The 19,607-nt window shown below is 39.4% G+C and overlaps 2 protein-coding genes across 2 annotated transcripts; both read left to right on the forward strand.

Annotated features, from left to right (window-relative positions):
* The first annotated feature begins 712 nt into the window (after nucleotides 1–712).
* Nucleotides 713–19,099, forward strand: LOC108307484 (olfactory receptor 51E2). The gene is made up of 2 exons (XM_017532838.2): nucleotides 713–903; nucleotides 16,828–19,099. The coding sequence occupies exon 2, from the start codon at nucleotides 16,878–16,880 to the stop codon at nucleotides 17,838–17,840; it is 963 nt and encodes a 320-aa protein (XP_017388327.1). The 5' UTR covers nucleotides 713–903; nucleotides 16,828–16,877; the 3' UTR covers nucleotides 17,841–19,099.
* LOC108307483 (olfactory receptor 51F2-like) lies at nucleotides 6,452–7,545 on the forward strand. The gene has a single exon (XM_017532837.2). It carries the CDS (start codon nucleotides 6,452–6,454, stop codon nucleotides 7,394–7,396), a length of 945 nt encoding a protein of 314 aa, XP_017388326.2. The 3' UTR covers nucleotides 7,397–7,545.
* Nucleotides 19,100–19,607: the final 508 nt, after the last annotated feature.

A 19,607-nucleotide genomic window follows, 5' to 3' on the forward strand; every position in this document is an offset into this window, starting at 1 on the left:
TAAGTTGTGGACTAAGATTTTTACCTACTGTATTCACCAAGCATTTGGTTCATGCCTCTAGGATAACCTTATCATTAGTTAACATGAAATCTAGTCCACACTGAAATCCTAAACAGTAAGAATTACAGCGTATTCTTTTTTTAAAAAGTCAATCACTGAGCATAATGTTTAGAACATAGGACATTCTTATGAAATATTTGCCGGATATATGTATGGATTAGTAAATGAATTTTTTAACTATAAGAGAAAGATTGCTGCTGCAAAGAGCCACAGGTAGGCTAATGAAACCACACTGCTGTGAATAATGATAGATACTGAGGAGTTAAGGAGGAGTTTGACTCTCACTCATAAAGGGAGATGCTATTTAGCAATTTGCTACAATATTTCATTTTTAAAAATCTCTTTCAGAGTAACTGCTAGAGACGATGGGGTTCCTTTTAAGCGTAATGGAAATGTTCTCAAATTAAATTGTGATGATGGTTTCTGCACAGCTCTGTGACTTTACTAAAAACAATTGAATCATACACTATAAATGGGTGAATTTTGTAGTATGTGAATTATATAGCAATAAAGCTGTTACATAAAAAAGCTTTTGAGTAAAATAACACATGAACAAAAAGTTACATCAGCCCATAAAGCACATAGCCACAATAAGTCATTGCATAATGGAACAGATATAAAAGGACTGTATGAGGCAAAAGAAGTCTTCTGGGAATCTCCGCACCCTGGAGACACAGTGAGTTAGCACCACCACTAGGAACTGGCCTCTCAGCTCTGTGCCTGTTTCCAGTCAGGCTGGAATAAGTCTCATATTTGTAAGCTCGGCCCTCCCCTGGAATCTAAAGCCTCCTTAGTCTTCTGAGTCAGCCTGAAAGGGACAGGCCGATCTACTCTATGGGCTCTGTAAGTAAAACTGTTTTGTTCTGTGAAAATGCTTGACTCTAGATAAATTGGACTTTCTCACCCACAGGGAATAATTTCCTTCCAGTGTGCAGAATTCGATTAGATATTGGGATGGTGGGCTGAGGAGGATGGTAGAATTTGCAGAATTATTTATTCCCAGGAAATATGTAGAGAATGAGTATTTTGTTCTGCCAGATAAAGGTTGGATAACTTGTTGTTAGCCAAACGGTTTAATCGGTGTGCTAATATATTTATCACAGTCAGGAAATCTCATTTGTATGCCCAACAACTCTTACTAAAAATGAAAAATTACCAATTTTGAACACGTTGCATGCAAGCTACTGTTATTAGACACGGTGCATATCCTGCTTTATAGATGAGGAAACTGGGTCACAGAAAGTTTGTATTACTTGTAGATTTCAGTAAAACAATTGTTTTTGAGGCATGAGATTTGGAATTAAAAAGACCTGGGTTAAAAACTCAGCTCTGACTTTCACTAGTTCTGTGTGTGATTTCAAATGTTTCAGAACCTCAGATTCTCAGTGTCTTTACCAGAAAAAAGAATTTAAGGTGAATCTAATAATACTTGTCACATGATGCTATAGTTGGAATTAAAATAATGCCTATAAAGCACTGAGGACAATAATGTTCAAAGAACAAGGGTCCAACAAATAGTAACTATTTCTATGAATAATATTTTTATTAATGTTGTATATGGCCTCAAAACTAGTTAGTGTTTGAGCAAGAATCTGAATCCGGGTCAGTCATACACAATAGTCATACCATTGGCAATAGCATGGAGAATACTGATGACACTATAAGGTCTAGTTCAGCAGATTAAGACAGCCACAGGCTGTAGCTTATATTAGTGCAATGAAAGAAGAGCATCATTATAATCTGAGTGGACAGGAAAATTAGCTGAGAATATAGCTTATTTCACAAGAGAAAAAACGAAGGAATATATGGATAAGAGAGGATGGATTGGAAAGATTTGAGAGCGAAGGCAGCACAAAAGAGAAGCTTGGGGAAAATTTACTGCCTCCTTCTAAGACTATCCATTAGTGCTTCTCTAGTCTTCTATGTAAACAGTTAAGGTTTTTTCAATGTAAGAAAAGCACAATGAAATAACAGCTTCAAGTGTCCACTAGTGACAACTGCTTGGCCTTCTTATATAGACCTCCTGAGGTTCTCATTTTTGATATTTCAGAAATAGAATCAATTAAAAACTAATCTTCATATGTAGGGGATGAGAGAGCAAGAGGAGGGTGTGCGTGTGCACGTGTGTGTGTGTGTGTGTGTGTGTGTGTGTGGAGGGTAGTAATTTTAATTCAATGCTTTGCTAGAGTTCTATGTCATCTGCTGATAAATGAAACAGGAGGGAGAGCCAGGTTTGGAGGGAGGAGAGGATGAGTTCTGTTTTTCTCATATAGAGGTTGAAGTAACAGAGGGATGATGGGTGGAGATGTCCCCCAGTGGTAGACACAGTATTTTGTTCACCTTTTATTCATCACTTGGAGCAAGGAGCTTTGTTCTCCAAACTGCTGTCAATTATTTTTCTAAATTACAGGTTTGATTGCTTCACTGTATATTCATGTCTCGTTACTACCTTTATGCTTAAAACCAGAAACCGTGACACAGCATTAAAGATTCTTCTACCTTTTAAAATATAGAACTCCAGAGACGCTATAATTAGATTGCAGATTTATTAGTCTTCTGTATATAAGTGATATTTAAACCCATGAGAATAACTAAGCTATCTCAAGGAGAGCATATGAAAAGCAAGAAAAGAAGAGGAATTTCTTGGGAGAAAAGTAGACTCCTCCAGAATCCTACAATTTATAAGGCAGAGGACAAAACCATTGTTTGACAAACAGGAAAAAAACTCACAAAATAACCATTATCGAAGCTAATAAAGGAGAAAGTTTCAAGGAGGAGGAGGTAAACATTGCTGAAAGTTGAGATGAGGGAGAGAAAAACAAATCTGAGGTTAAACTTTTGGACTTGGCATGTAGAAAATCATGGGTGACGTCATTTGGAGGATTTTCAGAATCATTAGGGAAAGAATTCAGATTGTTACTGAAGGTGAAGGAATAATAAACAAAAGCGGATTGTTTTCCAAAGGAATTTTTATCCTTAGAAAAGATACAGCAGGAAACTGAGAAACAGGGTTTATGTCTTGTATCCCTCACTATCAAAGCACAAGGCTAATTATGAAAATTATTCAATGTTTCCTAGTTGAAATGAATGGTTTGGAAATACCTATATAAAACTGTGGGAAGCTTTTATGTTGAGTTAGAGTAAAACTTGAGCATTGCAGACTGCGAAAAAGTAACCAATTGGTAATAAACAAGATACTAAAGAGGGAAAGAAATTTCGTTGGTGTTAAATGAGAAGAGATGAAGAATGATTTATTTATTAAAAGCAAAGCTCATTGCTTCCAGTGGTGAATAAAAGGTGAATCAAATATTTAGTAATGTCTGGCTCTTGATGCTCTGCAAAAACGTAAGTTCATTCCACTTTCCATGGAATTCAAGATTTTCATGATTTGGCCTTTGATGCTTTCTCTAGCTTCATTTCCAACAGCACCTACCCTCACGTTTAACACTTCGATATACCCCTTCTCTTCTAGTTATCCAGCAAACTGGCTTATGTTATTCTTTTATTCATCTCTATCCTCATGTTATAAATGACACAGCAAAAGCACACTTCTCCTGTTTTTCGTCCTTGTAAACTCACATCTACCCATCAAAACTTCACAGTTATAAATCATACACTCTGTTAAGATTCTTGAAACTAGTTCTTCTTGACACATGCAGACACATTCATGTATGCACACACTCCAAATCTGCCACTCCACATAATCTCTTCTGCCTTATCTTTTAGATACATCCTTTCCTTATACACTCTACAACTAGCAGCATTTACAGTATCTCTTTGTCTCTGACACTGCTGATATGCACTGTGCCTAATTAAATGCCTGGCATGTAGTAGATGTTTTAAATTAGTCATTTTTTTATTTTCAATAAGAGTCCCTAGACTCTTGACACAGCAAGCTCAGCTCCCTGTATACGTATCTACGTATCTAGTTCAGTTCAATTTGAACTGAACTAAGTGTTTATGGTTGACGGTCAGGAGCTTAAGTAGAGTTATTGGTTATGAAAAGGAATAAGGAACCCTCTGTCTCTGAGCCCAGCATGGATGTGGGAACGATGCAGGAAGATATGGTTGTAGAATGATGGAAAGGAGAGAAATCATTTCTTTTTTGCTAGGCCCAATACAGATCAGGTCAAACTATATACAGTATGGTTTTCTTTTGTTTTGTTTATGATCTCTCGGCAAGAAGGAGAAAAAAATACTGCCAAGAAAAATGAAAATAGGCAGTGAATAAATTGTTGAAATGAGGTAAGGGGAGCCATGAAGAAGTTAGGATGAAAGAGAAATTATTCAAATAGCAATTTAATTGTTTAAAGCGATTACATAAAATTTCCTACAACACAATGACAAAAATTACAACTCAGACTTTATATGGAAATTAAAAATCATGAAAACCAGATTAATTGACATAAATGGAACCCCTCTGTACTTTCATAACCATTTTTATTATTCATCACTGTATACAAGATATTGAAGTTACTGAACAATCATTCTGCTCTTTCTCCCTCACTGGATTAGAAACTCTCTAAGAGGTGTTGTATTTGTGTCGTCCTTTAGCTTCTGACATAACACTATGTAAGATGCAGATACTCAGTTTACCCTGGGAGAGTAAAGCAAGATCAAGAAAAGAAATGCTACAAGCACAGTCTTGCTCAACACTTTTACACATGCCATTCTGAAAGCCTGGAAATTCTTCACCTCAACTTATACAAAGCACAGAAATCTTTCAAGCACTGCTTTTTCTACAAAGCCTTATCCAAATACTACAAACCTATATTGAATGTTCTCTTCTGTTAATTCCTCTTTAGTGTGTTTTGGTTTTTTAAATTATTTTATCTTATTTCTAGTTGACAAATAATATGACATATATTTGTGGGGTAAAATGTGATGTTGTAATACATGTATGCATTGTGGAATAATTAATTAAATCAGGCTGATTATCATATACATTACCTCACATATTTATCGTTTCTTGTGGTGAGAACATTTAAGATTCTCTCTTCTCGTTTTTTAGAAATATACTATGCATTAACTATAATTCTTATTTCTTTTAAGAGATTTGATTTTACATTTTAGATATTTTCATCACTCCCCTGAGGACACTCTCATTACTGTAAATTTCAGAGTCTAAAGCTATGGTTTCATTATTTGGTCAAATCATGTAACCTAATGTTTCTTGTTTTTCCTCTAGTTTTCTGATAATTTCAGTTAAATCCCACTCTCTCCTTTTTTTTCCACTAAGACTTCTTCCAGTGATCCTTGAAGTGGCACTTTATCAGGGTGAATGTGTGAGTCTAGAAATATTGAGGTTCCTCTCCATCCTCTCTTCTATCAGCATGAACTGTCAGCCACTCAGCACCCTTTCTTTTCCCCTGAAGAACAGTTACCCTGCAACTGGCTATCTCTCATTGATTGAGCCCTCTGCAGCCAAAGCCCAAATCTCTGTTATTCCCCAGACCCCTGTCTCAAACTCACCCATACCCATCTACCTTTCTGCAATTCTCTACTCAATGAAAAAAGAAATGTGATGTTTGCAATAAAGTTATATTTTTCCCTCCAAAACAAACAGTAACATTCAATTAGGTATCTCCTAAGAAGCATGTCTTAACTAAATGGAGATATTCTGTTCTGGAGAACTAGTCTTTAAGCAGACTGAAGAAAGAAATGTATAGAAACATGGCAGCACATTATATCGGGGGTGGGGGACAGCCTCCTCTCTTCCTAAGCCTGGTAGGTGGTTTGTGTTCTAACTCACCATCTCTTCCAAATGTGACTCCAGGTGTCACATTGTAAGGGTCTCTTTAATGGTCAGATGCTGAAGCCATTTATTTGTCACTTCATATGTGTTACTTTGTATTATAATGATCTCTCTCTCCATATTTTCTGGCGTCCCAAATTGTCTGTAACTTTCTCAGCTTTCCACACTTATGACCAATGTAATATTGCTGTTTCATAGCCCTGGTGTACTTTTCTCGGTGCCAACCATACAGAAAAAATAACCCGCTACCTCTGTAATACAACTTAAGCATGCCAGAAAGAATGAAATGTGATTGGCACACTTGGGGTAAAGTATTTATTCTGAGTTCAGTTATCTATGACTAGAATGGTCAGAGGACTGATCACATGATATAAACATAGCTGCCAGCAAAGGGCCCTAGAGAAGAAAGATTGTGCACTGAGGCAAATTCAGAAACAAAGCAAAGTACCCACTACAGCAGTTGAAATCTGACATTTTTTAATCAGTGCCAATGAGCCATTTATAGTTTCATATTATATAAATACTCACTTTGGTTAGTTTTCTGTACAATAAAATTATTTTAATTAGATCAATACACAAACAAACGTAGCTTTTTTTGTTTCAAGCTCTTATCTTGTTCTGCACTTTTAATTCAGCATGTCAATTTTACAGAATATCACCTCCACTTCCATCATTTTCCTGCTCACTGGTGTTCCTGGGCTGGAAGCCTTCCACACCTGGATCTCCATTCCCTTCTGCTTCCTCTATGTAACTGCCCTCTCAGGAAACAGCCTGATCCTCTTCGCCATCATCACTCAGCCCAGCCTGCACGAACCCATGTACTATTTCCTCTCCATGCTGTCCACCACTGACCTCGGTCTGTCCATATCCACTCTGGTCACTATGCAGGGAATATTCTGGTTCAATGTGAGGGAAATCAGCTTTAATGCCTGCTTGTCCCAGATGTTCTTTATTAAATTCTTCACTGTCATGGAATCCTCAGTGCTGTTGGCCATGGCTTTTGATCGTTTTGTGGCCATCTCTAACCCCCTTAGGTATGCCATAATTTTAACTGACTCCAGAATAGTTCAAATTGGAGTGGCAAGTGTCATCAGGGGAATCCTAATGCTGACAACAATGGTAGCACTTCTTACAAGACTGTCCCACTGCCACAGCCGCGTGCTCCACCACTCCTACTGCTTCCACCCTGATGTGATGAGGCTCTCGTGCACAGACACCAGGATCAACAGTGCAGTTGGGTTGACTGCCATGTTCTCCACTGTTGGTGTAGACTCCATTCTCATCCTCCTTTCTTACGTTTTGATCATTAGGACTGTCCTCAGCATTGCTTCCCCAGAAGAGAGGAAGAAAACCTTCAGCACATGTGTCTCCCACACTGTGGCTGTTGCTGTATTTTACATTCCATTGATCACCCTGTCCTTTGTCCACAGGTTTGGGAAACAAGCCCCAGCCTACGTACATACTATGGTTGCTAACACCTACCTGCTGATCCCCCCTGTGATAAACCCCATCATCTACAGTGTGAAAACCAAACAGATACGTAGGGCTGTGATAAAAATTCTTCATTCCAAAGAAACATAAAATTGTAGAATTCTAGCACTAGATGGACCTCTCAAGTTGGTAAACTTCAGGTCATGTTATCAGTCAAAAATAGAAAACAACCAAAGATCTGGTGCCCATTGAAGCTAAGCATAGACTCATTTAACATTAAAGTTGGAATGTATCTAGAACATCAGCTAGCTTGAGTATTTTACAGATAAGAAGGTGAAGACAAGGAATGGAAGAGATGAAAGCCTAAATTAGTCTTAGATCTAGAATTTCTTCTTCTCACCACTGTTTTGTCAAACTGTTGTTGCCTTCTGTCCCTGCCAATAACCTTTCTATTCTTATCTACTTCACAGCAGTTAGAATGACACGTTATGAAAAGTCACTCCTTTGTGAGAAATATTTTCCAACTGTTCTAGTAAAGTATTTTCCAACTGTTCTAGTAATTTAAATTGCCATTTATTATTTCCTCTGACAAGTCATGGTTCTAAGTGTTATTTTTTAACTGATTTTTCTTTTTTTAAATATATATGTTATTGCATTTTAGTTTTGGGGGTACATGTGAAGAACATACAATATTGTTGCATAGATACATACATGGCAATGTGGTTTGCTGCCTTCCTCCCAGAATGTTCATTGCAGCAGTATTTACAATAGCAAAGACTTGGAGCCAACCCAAATGGCCATCGATGATAGACTGGACAGGGAAAATGTGGCACGTATACACCATGGAATATTATGCAGCCATAAAAAACAATGAGTTTGTGTCCTTTGTAGGGACATGGATGAACCTGGAAACCATCATTCTCAGCAAATTGACACAAGAACAGAAAATCAAACACTGCATGTTCTCACTCATAGGCGGGTGTTGAATAATGAGAACACATGGACACAGGGAGAGGAGCATCTAAATGTTTTTTATATGTACTAACACATTTTATATCTGAAATGTTGTAAGAGAGTCACTTTTATTGTCGATAAGAAAACTGAAGCATCAAATGTTAAGTAGCTTGCTTAAACATCTAATAACTGGCATTACTGATGGCAGAGCACATTCATGCAGACTGACTCCAGGGCCCCCCACACACACACTCTTAACTTTAATGCTATATTGCTACCTATAATATACAGGTATATAATTTATATTTGTAAAAATGATATGAACTTATATATAAACATATTTATAAAGTATATGCTTATATATGTAAATCATATTTATAAATATAAATACATGTAATTTTTACTAGGAAACATAAAGAAGCAAAAAATAATAATTTAAAGAAACACAACTCTAAACTCCAGAAATTTTCAGTCAAATTAGGAAGAAAAAGCGCAAATCAAATCTTCAAATCTTACAAATATATTTCTGCCTGGCGATCTTTCCTGACTAAAGCATATTTCAGCATTTCTCTCAGTCCTCCTTCAACATTCTGCCCCATCAGAAATGGAAAATGACTATAAATCAATTATGGTCATTTACTTATGAATTTTTTAATTTGTGGCATAATGGTCATGTAATGGCTTAATCCAGAAAGATAATTAGGTCCACCCTGGTTATGTCCATTAATTATTTAAAGCATATATTTTAAGGCCACAGTAATACCACTAATTTAAGATGGGCTCTATAGTTGGTATCAGGTCAAGAAAGGAGGTAGAAATAATCATTCATCTCTATAGGCTTACCCCCTCACTTTATGCAGATTTCTGCTCAACTGCACCTTAGTACAAGACCCTTGATGTTATGATAATTGTAATAATAATAACACCTGTCCCTCAATTTCTTCCTGTATTCACTCTCATCCTTACCTGCCATATTTTTAATTCTTAGCATTTTTATTCCCCAACATATTACATATAGGCTATTTCTTTTCTGGTTTCCTCATCATTTCCTACAGGAAATTTATTGGCTATAGTACTGACTACTTATGCAATAGGAGCCAGTACTATAAGTAAGTACTTACAGTACTGTAAGAATTATGACAAATCCTCAGCCTGTTTGACAACAACATTTCAGTCTCAATTATTTTTAGTCTTCATCTTCATATGTTGAAATGTCCTGGGACTTTGTTCTCAGACTGCTTTGTCGCAATCCCTTCTTTGGTCATCGCATCCAATACCTTGTCTTTGAATACCATCTCTATGCTGACAAAATCCAAATTAATATTTGTAGTTCAGACTCATCCCACTCAAGCAGTGCTGTGTATCAGCAGCACTACTTGATTGTCTCATAATCATCTTAGACTCAACGTCTAATGTATCCTAATATTCCCATCAAGAAAAAAGCATGCTCACCCACAGTCTTCCCTAACTCAGTAACTCTACTTTCCAATTTGCTGAGGCAAAGCACTTAGAGTTATTCCTGATGCCTTCCCATCACTCCGATGCTACATCTAACCTATTAGTAAATCCTGGTGACCTTTTCTCCTAGATATCTCAGACATTCATGTCTAAAATCAAGTCACTTTATACCACCTCTATTTGTACCACTCTGATGAAAGCCGTCATCTTGTACCTGAACTATTATAACAGCCTTCTGGTGGGTCTTCCTTCATCCACATTTGCTTTACAGTCTGTTTTCCCCTACAGTGAAGTTAGACTGATTAGTTTAATACACAAGGCAGATCAAGTTCAATATATTCTAATGGCATCCTGTTTTACCCAGGAAAATATCACAGTCACTTGAAAAGCATATAAAGATCTATAAGATCTATCTTCCCTCCATCAGCCCAATATCATCTTCTACTACTCTGCCAGTGATTCGCTCTTTGTCACCCACACTAGCTTCCAAATATTTTCCTAAACTCATCAAGCATGCTTCAACATCAGCGCTCATGCTTGCTGTTCTCACTACCTGGAATGTTTGTCCCCCAGAAACCCACATGACTTACCCTCTCACTTCATACAGATCCCTTCTCAAGTACGCCCTTTTACAGGGTCCTTGATGTTATAAAATAACAACTACAACTGGGAGCTCAATTCCTGCTTAGATTCACTCTCATCTTTATCTACCTTATTTTTAATTTTTAGCATTTTTATGCCTTAGCATATTACATATATGTCATTTATTTCCTGGTTTCATTACCACAAGATAAGGTTTTTGAGGATAAAGAATTTGTTTTATTCATACTATCTCCCAGACCTAAAACTGCCACTATTTAGTAAAAACAGTAAAATGTCTTAGTCATCTGGCTCTGTTTACCTCTCAAGCTTCACTGCTTCCCCTTTGTACAATGCCGCAGAGACAACAAACAATTTGCATGTTCTGAGTCCCAGGACAGAATGCCCTGTCCCTTTTAAGCCTTTATACAGCTGTTACCTCCACCTGGAGCATCTCAGTCCCTCCCTTCTCCTGACTTAGAATAGCAGGGGCTATATACAAAGGATTATAAATCGTTCTACTATAAGGACACATGCACACGAATGTTCATTGCAGCACTGTTTACAATAGCAAAGACCGGGAACCAACCCAAATGCCCATCGATGATAGACTGGACAGGGAAAATGTGGTATATATACACCATGGAATATTATGCAGCCATCAAAAATGATGAGTTCATGTCCTTTGTAGGGACATAGATGAACCTGGAAACCAACATTCTCAGCAAACTGACACAAGAGCAGAAAATCAAACACCGCATGTTCTCACTCATAGGCAGCTGTTGAACAATGAGAACACATGGACACAGGGAGGGGAGCACTACACACTGGGGTCTGTTGGGGGGAAATGGGGGAGGGATGAGGGGGTGGGGAGGTGGGGAGAGATAGCATGGGGTGAAATGCCAGATATAGGTGAAGGGGAGGAAGGCAGAAAATCACACTGCTGTGTGTGTACCTATGCAACAATCCTGCATGTTCTTCACATGTACCCCAAAACCTAAAATTCAATAAAAAAAAAAAAAAGAATAGCAGGGGTTCTCCTTCAGGGACATTTCCTGACCTCTCCAGTGGGCCTGGTGCCCTTTCCAGGTGCTCCTGCAGCACCTTGTGCTTCTTTCTCAAGACAACTCCTTCCAAACTCTCTTGTCACCACAATTCTGAGCTCACTTCTCAGGGTCAGGGACGAGATCTATTCACTATTGTTTCCACATTTCTATCTATAGTGTCTTGTCTATTGTAAACTTTACTCTTGATTGAATTAATGAATTAAGTGTCTTTGATGCATAAGGATTTGAATGGCACACAAGAAGACAACAAAGTTCTCATATACCAGAAAGTTCTTTGTATCTACAAATAGATTTTCATGAAGTTTCACATTTTGGATAATACTGTGCCAAGCACTGCCCTTTGGTATAAAACGTTCACTCTTTTTCATATGACCTAGTATAACCTGATCCTAATCTTCTGAAGCCTTACTTTCACTTTCCAATATAAAACTTGCCTTGTCTAGTGAATGAATGTAGGTAAGAGTAAAAATTAGGAAGCCACTTTAAAAAGGTGATTTATAGTTTGAATAAACTGCCAGTTTATTTCTATGTATTTCTTTCCCCTTCTAGTCCCTAATCTGTACCCCCACAAATCATCTTTACATATCTATAACTCACAATGAACCAAAAACTAAAATCCAGAGAAGCTACAGGCAGGTCCAAAGTGGAAAGATGGAAAAGCTCAAATGATATAGGTTTACAGACTAGATTTTTGTTTATTTGTTTCCACACACGACTACTAGAGAAGATGCGGTGTGGAGGAAGAGAACAGAGAAGCAAAAAGGGCAAATAGAGCTGAGGGAAAGGATACAGGTACTCAAGAGTCCTAAAAATGGAAGGGAGAAAAAGGAACGTCAATCTCAAGGAAAACTGAGATGTTCACACAACTCCTGCAGATTCTCTTCCCCCACCTCGCCCCACAGATGCTAACCTGTGGACAGTCCTCCTGTCCAACAATCCTGGCAGCTTATAATTCATCTATGGGAAATTGGTATGTGGACACCGAGACTGGGTGGGTTGCCAAACAAATGTCATGCTCTGACCAAGATGGACAAGCTCACAGTGAGTAGACCTTCCTAAAAGCCAAAGCACTAGTCGTCACATGGTCACTGTTGTAGCTACTTGAATATGGTAGTAGTGGTAAAGATGGAAATAAGAGGAAACAGGCAAAAGATTTTTAGAGGGAAAAATAGACAAGATCAGTTGAATAATTGGACATGAAGGATGAGAAAATGTTGTGTATCTTAAGTTTCTATCTTACCTCACTAAATTCATAAGCACATCCACTCCCAACCTCCTCAAATTCATCCTTCCAACCGCTTCTAGAATAGCAATCTGAAACACATGTCTACCTATGATATCTCTGCTTAAAACCATTTATTCACCTCCCAATTCCTACAGCATGAAGTCCTTGAGTTCACAGCCTATCATCAGTTAACATCCGTGCACCTCTTCAGTTTCTCTTTCCTTTTTGGTTGACTCCGTGCTTCAGGCAAGCCATATCCTCTATAGAGAATTATGTTTCCTTCATGATTTTCTGTCTGCTGATACCGTCTTTTTGGAGTCACCCAATGACTAAATAAATGCCCCTCTCAAGTTCCCATAAAAATGTATGGCATTCACATAAAAAAGGATGAGTTCATGTCCTTTGTAGGGACATGGATGAAGCTGGAAACCATCATTCTCAGCAAACTAACACAAAAACAGAAAACCAAACACCGCATGTTCTCTCTCTTAAGTGGGAGTTGAACAATGAGAACATATGGACACAGGAAGGAGAACATATGGACACAGGAAGGAGAACATCACACACTGGGACCTGTTGGGGGTTGGGGGCTAGGGGAAGAATAGCATTAGGAGAAATACCTAATGTAGATGACAGGTTGATGGATGCAGCAAACCACCATGGCACATGTATACCTAAGTTAACAAGCCTGCACACTCTGCACATGTATCTCAGAACTTAAAGTATAATAAGACAAAATAAAAAAATAAAACTGTGAGAAAAAATAATCTGTGGCATTCACTGCACTTCTAAACCATTTCAGGATTGTTTTCATAGGTGTCCGTGAGCACCTTGAAGGCAAGGACTTTGTCTTCTTCATCTGTCTCACCCCTAAACTCAGCACAGTGCCTGCACAAAACTAGCATTGAGGATGTGCTTATTACACAATGAATGAATCAATTAACTCCATTGTCATATCTAGGTGACCAGTAAACACTTAATGGCTGATTGATAAGAAAGTAATTCTGTTTCTGTGTTCAGAGATTACAGTGACAATGACAAAGTAAGACTCATGTGTGAGGCACACTTAGGATGGCAGACAGAACAGGTCAGTGTTAAATATTAATAAAGTATGAGGGTACCCCTGCTGGGTATGACGTAGGGGACATGTCACTGGAAGAGAGCCAGCAAGCATCCTGGGGTACTGAGAATACCTCAATATCCTGGAGAAGGTAGTTGGGGTGATTTTTTTCATCTGTTTTGCTTGTAACATTGTAACCCTTTGACAAACAGTTGTTTAATGTGAATAAACAGAGTCAGTCAATAAACAAATACCTGGTCCTCCAACCAATATTATCACTAATTAACTATATGACCTAGCACAAAAAGCTGTCATCTCATCTGGGCTTTATCTGTAATCCAGGAGCAATGAAGAACGGCTTTTCTACATTAAGGGCTGTTTCGTCAACCAGAAGAAAGGATAGGGAAAGATATGGAGAAGTGCATGCCCCTATTTTGAATTATGGGACTATACTTTTGTATTTTTAGAGAGGATGCAAACTTATAAAGCCCAAGGACCATGCCTAGTCACACATGTTGTCTGTTGTGTCTAGAAAGTGGCTCATGAAGAAACACATTAACCCTGTGGCTGACAGTGTGTGCTTGCGTTAGCTTGAAGGAATGAGAGCGAATTGTCGAGAGATCCGTATATGTGAGTGTGAGAGCGATGGAAGAGGCAGTGGCTGCTTTGAAGTTGCTCTCTCTGGACAGAAACAGTGGGAAGCCCGTGGGAATGGCACACAAGGGGACATGGAGATGTTTTTCCTCTGTCTGCCAAGTCCCTGGGGCATCAGTTCATTCTCATAGCCTATTCTCATGGGCTTTCTGAGTAGCATTATAAAAAGGTCTGAACCAGAAAGCAAAACTAGCTACAGCTGCTCTTTCTAAGTAGGGCTGTATCATTTTCAGGTGAGTGCACCCTAATCTGGGGTCAGGCAGACTTACCTCCTGCCATCCTAAGGGATCTTGAAGACCTCAAATACTGCTTCATGGCAGGGTAGAGAGGAGCCCTTGTGTCCCATCCACAGCTTTATAGGCTAGGAAGAAATGTCCCAGAGTCTTAGCTAACAATCAGGAAAGGCAGGTGAGAATAAATGCAACAGCCACATTCAGACCCAAAGGGAAGCTGAAATCAGGTGTAGCAGGGAGTCCACTTTAGACAGGATGCCAGGCAACATGGGAGGGCGATGTTAAGTCTTTCGCAATAGGTATTTTAGGAGATGAGGTGATGTCCCAAAGTGCTAGACTCTAGTAAGAATGTGCAGGTACCAGCACAATGCAGAAAATATGCTCTGCAAAGAGAGGGCTTAAGAAAGTGCCCAACTCTGGGGCCAATAAAGGCTCTTGTTATCTGTCAGCACTGCATATGGTAGCATGGGCAAAAGGCATTGAGGAAGTAAAAATACGTCACTGTGCTCCCCTTGCTCTCCCTCCATGCCTGCTCTTTTCTTCACCTTGGGTCCCATTTCTCTGGGACACAGTGGTCTAGTGATCTGGCCTCTCTTCAGGGCAGGTTCCTTAGTTCTGTCCTATACGTTTCAGCATGATTTGTTTGAATTTCTACATCCCCTTCTCCAAGCTATGATGGATATAGAAATGGATGAATAGATGCAAGATGCAAACTATCTTGTATCACACTAAAGGATGCAATCACCTGCTCCTGAAAAGGACTTTTCATGTTGTGATAGCAACTTGGAACCAAATATGGGATTTAATATTTGTCAAGGAGCTTAGCTATTTTGTCTGTGCAAGTTCTGAAGGTGGAGAAGAGAAAATAGAGGCCAAAATATGGATTTTATAACCTTTGAACCCTGAATCTGTCCTTCCTTGCTTGTCCAAGATGGGGAGAATCCAATTCAAATCTCTTTGTGCTAATTTTATCATATTGTACTTTAAGACCACTGATAGCTAACCCCTCACCATTAAGACCAAGTTGAAGGGCATCTCCCAGCTGCAGTAAGAACTCAGATGATGAGTGAAGAATTTCAGGGTACAGGGGTTGCAATATAAGCAGGTTAACCTGTTTCAATGAAACAGATAATCAATGAAGACACCTGCATAGTTTATTTCCAAGAGTTAGAGCCTCTGCTTCTTGCAGCCAAGGCTTTGGATTTTTAGAGAAAATTATCTCTAAAGATTAGGTCACCTAGGAAACCTAGCAGAGAAGAAGTTTCATGAAGTCAGAGCCCAGGTGTGTGGGTGAGGGTAGGGAGTTGGGGTAAAGCAACACTGGGCTTCTAAAAAAGAAATGTCTCCCCGGAGATGAATGACTTACTGGCACAAGTTTCAGGAAAGACAAGGCTCTAAAAATATTATTGTAAAATTAATAATACTTCTCCCAAAGTAAGGACTCAATTGAAACTATCCTTGGATGCAATTAAAATGGCCTTGTAGGAAGCTTTTGGGTGTGGAGGTACTCATCAGTGTCCTGCCAGCACCTTCATCTATGAAGAAGTCATTGGAGGGAGCCACTACTTTTGATTTTATGACCACAGATGAGTTTCCTTTAATCCTAAAGAGATTGACTTTTGGCATTATTTTTCTTGGTTTTTGTTTATTTATATTCTTTTAAGCTTTAAAAAACAATGCCATTGCTGTGCATCTTATTCCTCTGGCTGACCTTAGAATTGAGGACTGGGGATCCTGAAAGTTGCAAAGTTATCTCCAATCCTCACTACCTTGGAAGACCCATATTCGACTCTCTAATTTCAACTCATGTTTCAAGTCTAAACAGTAAGATTCCTCTGTGATCATGCCTCTCCCAGAAGGAAGGAAGGAAGGAAAGAAGGAAGGAAGGAGGGAAGGAAGGAAGGAAGGAAGGAAGGAAGGAAGGAAGGAAGGAAGGAAGGAAGGAAGGAGGGAGGGAGGGAGGGAGGGAGGGAGGGAGGGAAGGAGGGAGGGGCGGAAAGTAACATAAGAAAGGCAGCCTTATCTGGAAGGAGCTTCCAAAAGTGTATCTCTTAACACCTATCAGAAGAAAAGGGTCACTAAAGATATAGACCAGTAGGAAGTACCTGAGGGAATTTGAGAAGGCTACATTTTGGAAAAAGAATTGCTCTCTCAGCGTTCCCTTTTAAATTTTTAAATAAACCTTGAGAGTAGTGATGCATAAATGAATTTGAGCTGTCACAGTCCCCGCTTTGGAAGAGGGCCTCAGGGCTTATGAAAGACCCTAAGTGGGGGTGGGAGGAGACAAAAGAGGTAGGATGTTACTTTCAAGTTTCCAGGGCATTTTCTGATTGTGCTCTATGTCCCTGCAGACCGCCAGTGCAACCTCACCCTCTCCAGTCACCTCTCCTCAGTTCCAGTTATGAGTTCCTGCAACTTTACACATGCCACCTTTGTGCTTATTGGTATCCCAGGACTAGAGAAAGTCCATTTCTGGTTTGGCTTCCCCCTCCTTTCCATGTATGTCGTGGCAGTATTTGGAAATTGCATTGTGGTCTTCATCGTAAAAACGGAACGCAGCCTGCACACTCCAATGTACCTCTTTCTCTGCATGCTGGCAGCCATTGACCTGGCCTTATCCACATCCACCATGCCTAAGATACTTGCCCTTTTCTGGTTTGATTCTCGAGAGATTAGCTATGAGGCCTGCCTTACCCAGATGTTCTTTATTCATGCCCTCTCAGCCATTGAATCCACCATCCTACTGGCCATGGCTTTTGACCGTTATGTGGCCATCTGCCACCCACTGCGCCATGCTGCCGTGTTCAACAATACAGTAACAGCCCAGATTGGCATCGTGGCTGTGGTCCGTGGATCCCTCTTTTTTTTCCCATTGCCTCTGCTCATCAAGAGACTGGCCTTCTGCCACTCCAATGTGCTCTCACACTCCTATTGTGTGCACCAGGATGTGATGAAGTTGGCCTATGCAGACACATTGCCCAATGTGGTATACGGTCTTACTGCCATTCTGCTGGTCATGGGTGTGGATGTAATGTTCATCTCCTTATCATACTTTCTGATAATACGAACAGTGCTGCAACTGCCTTCCAAGTCAGAGCGGGCCAAGGCCTTTGGGACATGTGTGTCACACATTGGTGTGGTACTTGCCTTCTATGTGCCACTTATTGGCCTCTCGGTGGTACACCGCTTTGGAAACAGCCTTCATCCCATTGTGCGTGTTGTCATGGGTGACATCTACCTGCTGCTGCCTCCTGTCATCAATCCCATCATCTACGGTGCCAAAACCAAACATATCAGAACTCGGGTGCTGGCTATGTTCAAGATCAGCTGTGACAAGGACCTTCAGGCTGTGGGAGGCAAGTGACCCTTAACGTTAACTTCCCCTTATCTTCAATGGCTTCACAAACATAATTATTTCTAACACTAGCTTAGTTCCAGTTGCCCACAAGCACATCAGTGCTTTTCTCTGGCTGGCATAATAAACTAAAATATGATCCATATACTTAGAAGACTATTATGTGGAATAATACATAGTAACGGAGTATTATGTGATTTAAAGACAACTACAAAACCAAACATGCTTTTAATGTTAAGAAAAACAATAAAGATACTTGACTAAAGCCAAGTTGAAAAATAGCATATGCCTTGGAGGAAATGTGCTCAGGTTACTAATGATTTTGTGTTGTCTCTACTTTCAATTTTCTTTGTTATGGAAGTATTGGTTAACTGTCATGTACAACTTTTTAAAGAGGAAATATCATAGCTGGGCATGGTGGCATGCAACTGTAGCCCCCACTGCCCAGGAGGCTGAGGTGGGAGAATCGCTTGAGTCCAGGAGTTTGAGGTTACAGTGAGCCACAATCACACCACTACACTTCAGCCTGAGCAGCAGAGCAAGACCCTGTCTCAAAGCATAAAATGTACTATCATATCAAATGAAACAGCGAAAATGAAGCTGACCAATTTATGGAAGCCAGGGCTTGTCACAGTCTCTACTGTTATTATGCATTATCTGGGAATTTATATAAGCCCTGAATAATAATGCCTATGAATATATCATGTGCACTTACAATGTTCTGGGCACTATTGTAAGTGTTTTATGGGTTTTATGTGCTCTTCCTAATTTTATGGAGTAGGTACCATTTGAGTCCCTTTGTTATAATTGAAAGAAATGAAGTTTATATTAGCAAGGGGACTAAAGTCATACAGTTTGTGGGCACTGTGCCAAGATTTAAAATTAAATTTGATAATTGAATACAGTTACTTAACTACCATATTATATTGCTTCCTGTGTAACATCTGCCATTTATTTCCTCAGCTGTACAAATCCTCTGTTTTCTCTCTGCCATACACTAACAGCAATGGATCTGTACTTGTGGTGAGAAATAACCCTGCCCTAGTTGTGGACAACAAATCTAGAATACTCTCTCTGTTTTACAGCCACATTTCTTGGTCTTATTGCTTGCTTCTTTCCAGACTCAGGGAGAATGTTGTGGTATAGCTGATCCTTGATCATGTCTTCATTTTTAGTGTGCACTGTGCCTGTCAAAAATTTTGAATGTACACCACATATTATTGTCTGAACTTAAGTATGAGATAAAATAAAATTTTATTTTAAATTTTGCTGAGTGTTATACCTACTGATTTTACATTTATAGAATCCTATAAATCAGAATTGGAGATGTGAGAGATTTCCTAGTCTTCTTTCTCACCAGTGCAGGAATCCTGACTAGAATCGTTCACACAGTGGTAAGGATGCTGAATGCATCTTATTTCAAGGTAGGATATTCCCACTGTACTGTAAAGTAGATCCAGTGAGCAGCTGAAATCTCAATACAATCGTTGGGCCTATATGTTCCCTCCGTAGCTTCACTAAACAGGTTTTGGGTGCAGGACTTGGGTAGACAAACCACGAGGGAGACTCTATACTGTAGGCTCTCTTAGGAGAAGGGAACCACAGGTACTTGACATCTACTGATGATGGGCTCTGCTAGCATATAGATATGTGAGCATTCAATGCTTCATTGTTCAGAGGCAGTAAAGTGGCTTCCAAAGTCATGCAGTTAATCAATGTGAATAGGCCAGGACTAAGGGGAGGAAACACAATGGAAGAAATGGGTGATTTCTCTGA

Source organism: Cebus imitator, unplaced genomic scaffold, assembly GCF_001604975.1.
Source record: "Cebus imitator isolate Cc_AM_T3 unplaced genomic scaffold, Cebus_imitator-1.0 Scaffold79, whole genome shotgun sequence".
NCBI classification, from domain to species: domain Eukaryota; kingdom Metazoa; phylum Chordata; class Mammalia; order Primates; family Cebidae; genus Cebus; species Cebus imitator.

Coding starts and splice junctions, on each gene's coding strand:
- LOC108307483 (XM_017532837.2), top strand. CDS start 6,452: ATGTCAATTTTACAGAATATCACCTCCACTTCCATCATTTTCCTGCTC.
- LOC108307484 (XM_017532838.2), top strand. CDS start 16,878: ATGAGTTCCTGCAACTTTACACATGCCACCTTTGTGCTTATTGGTATC.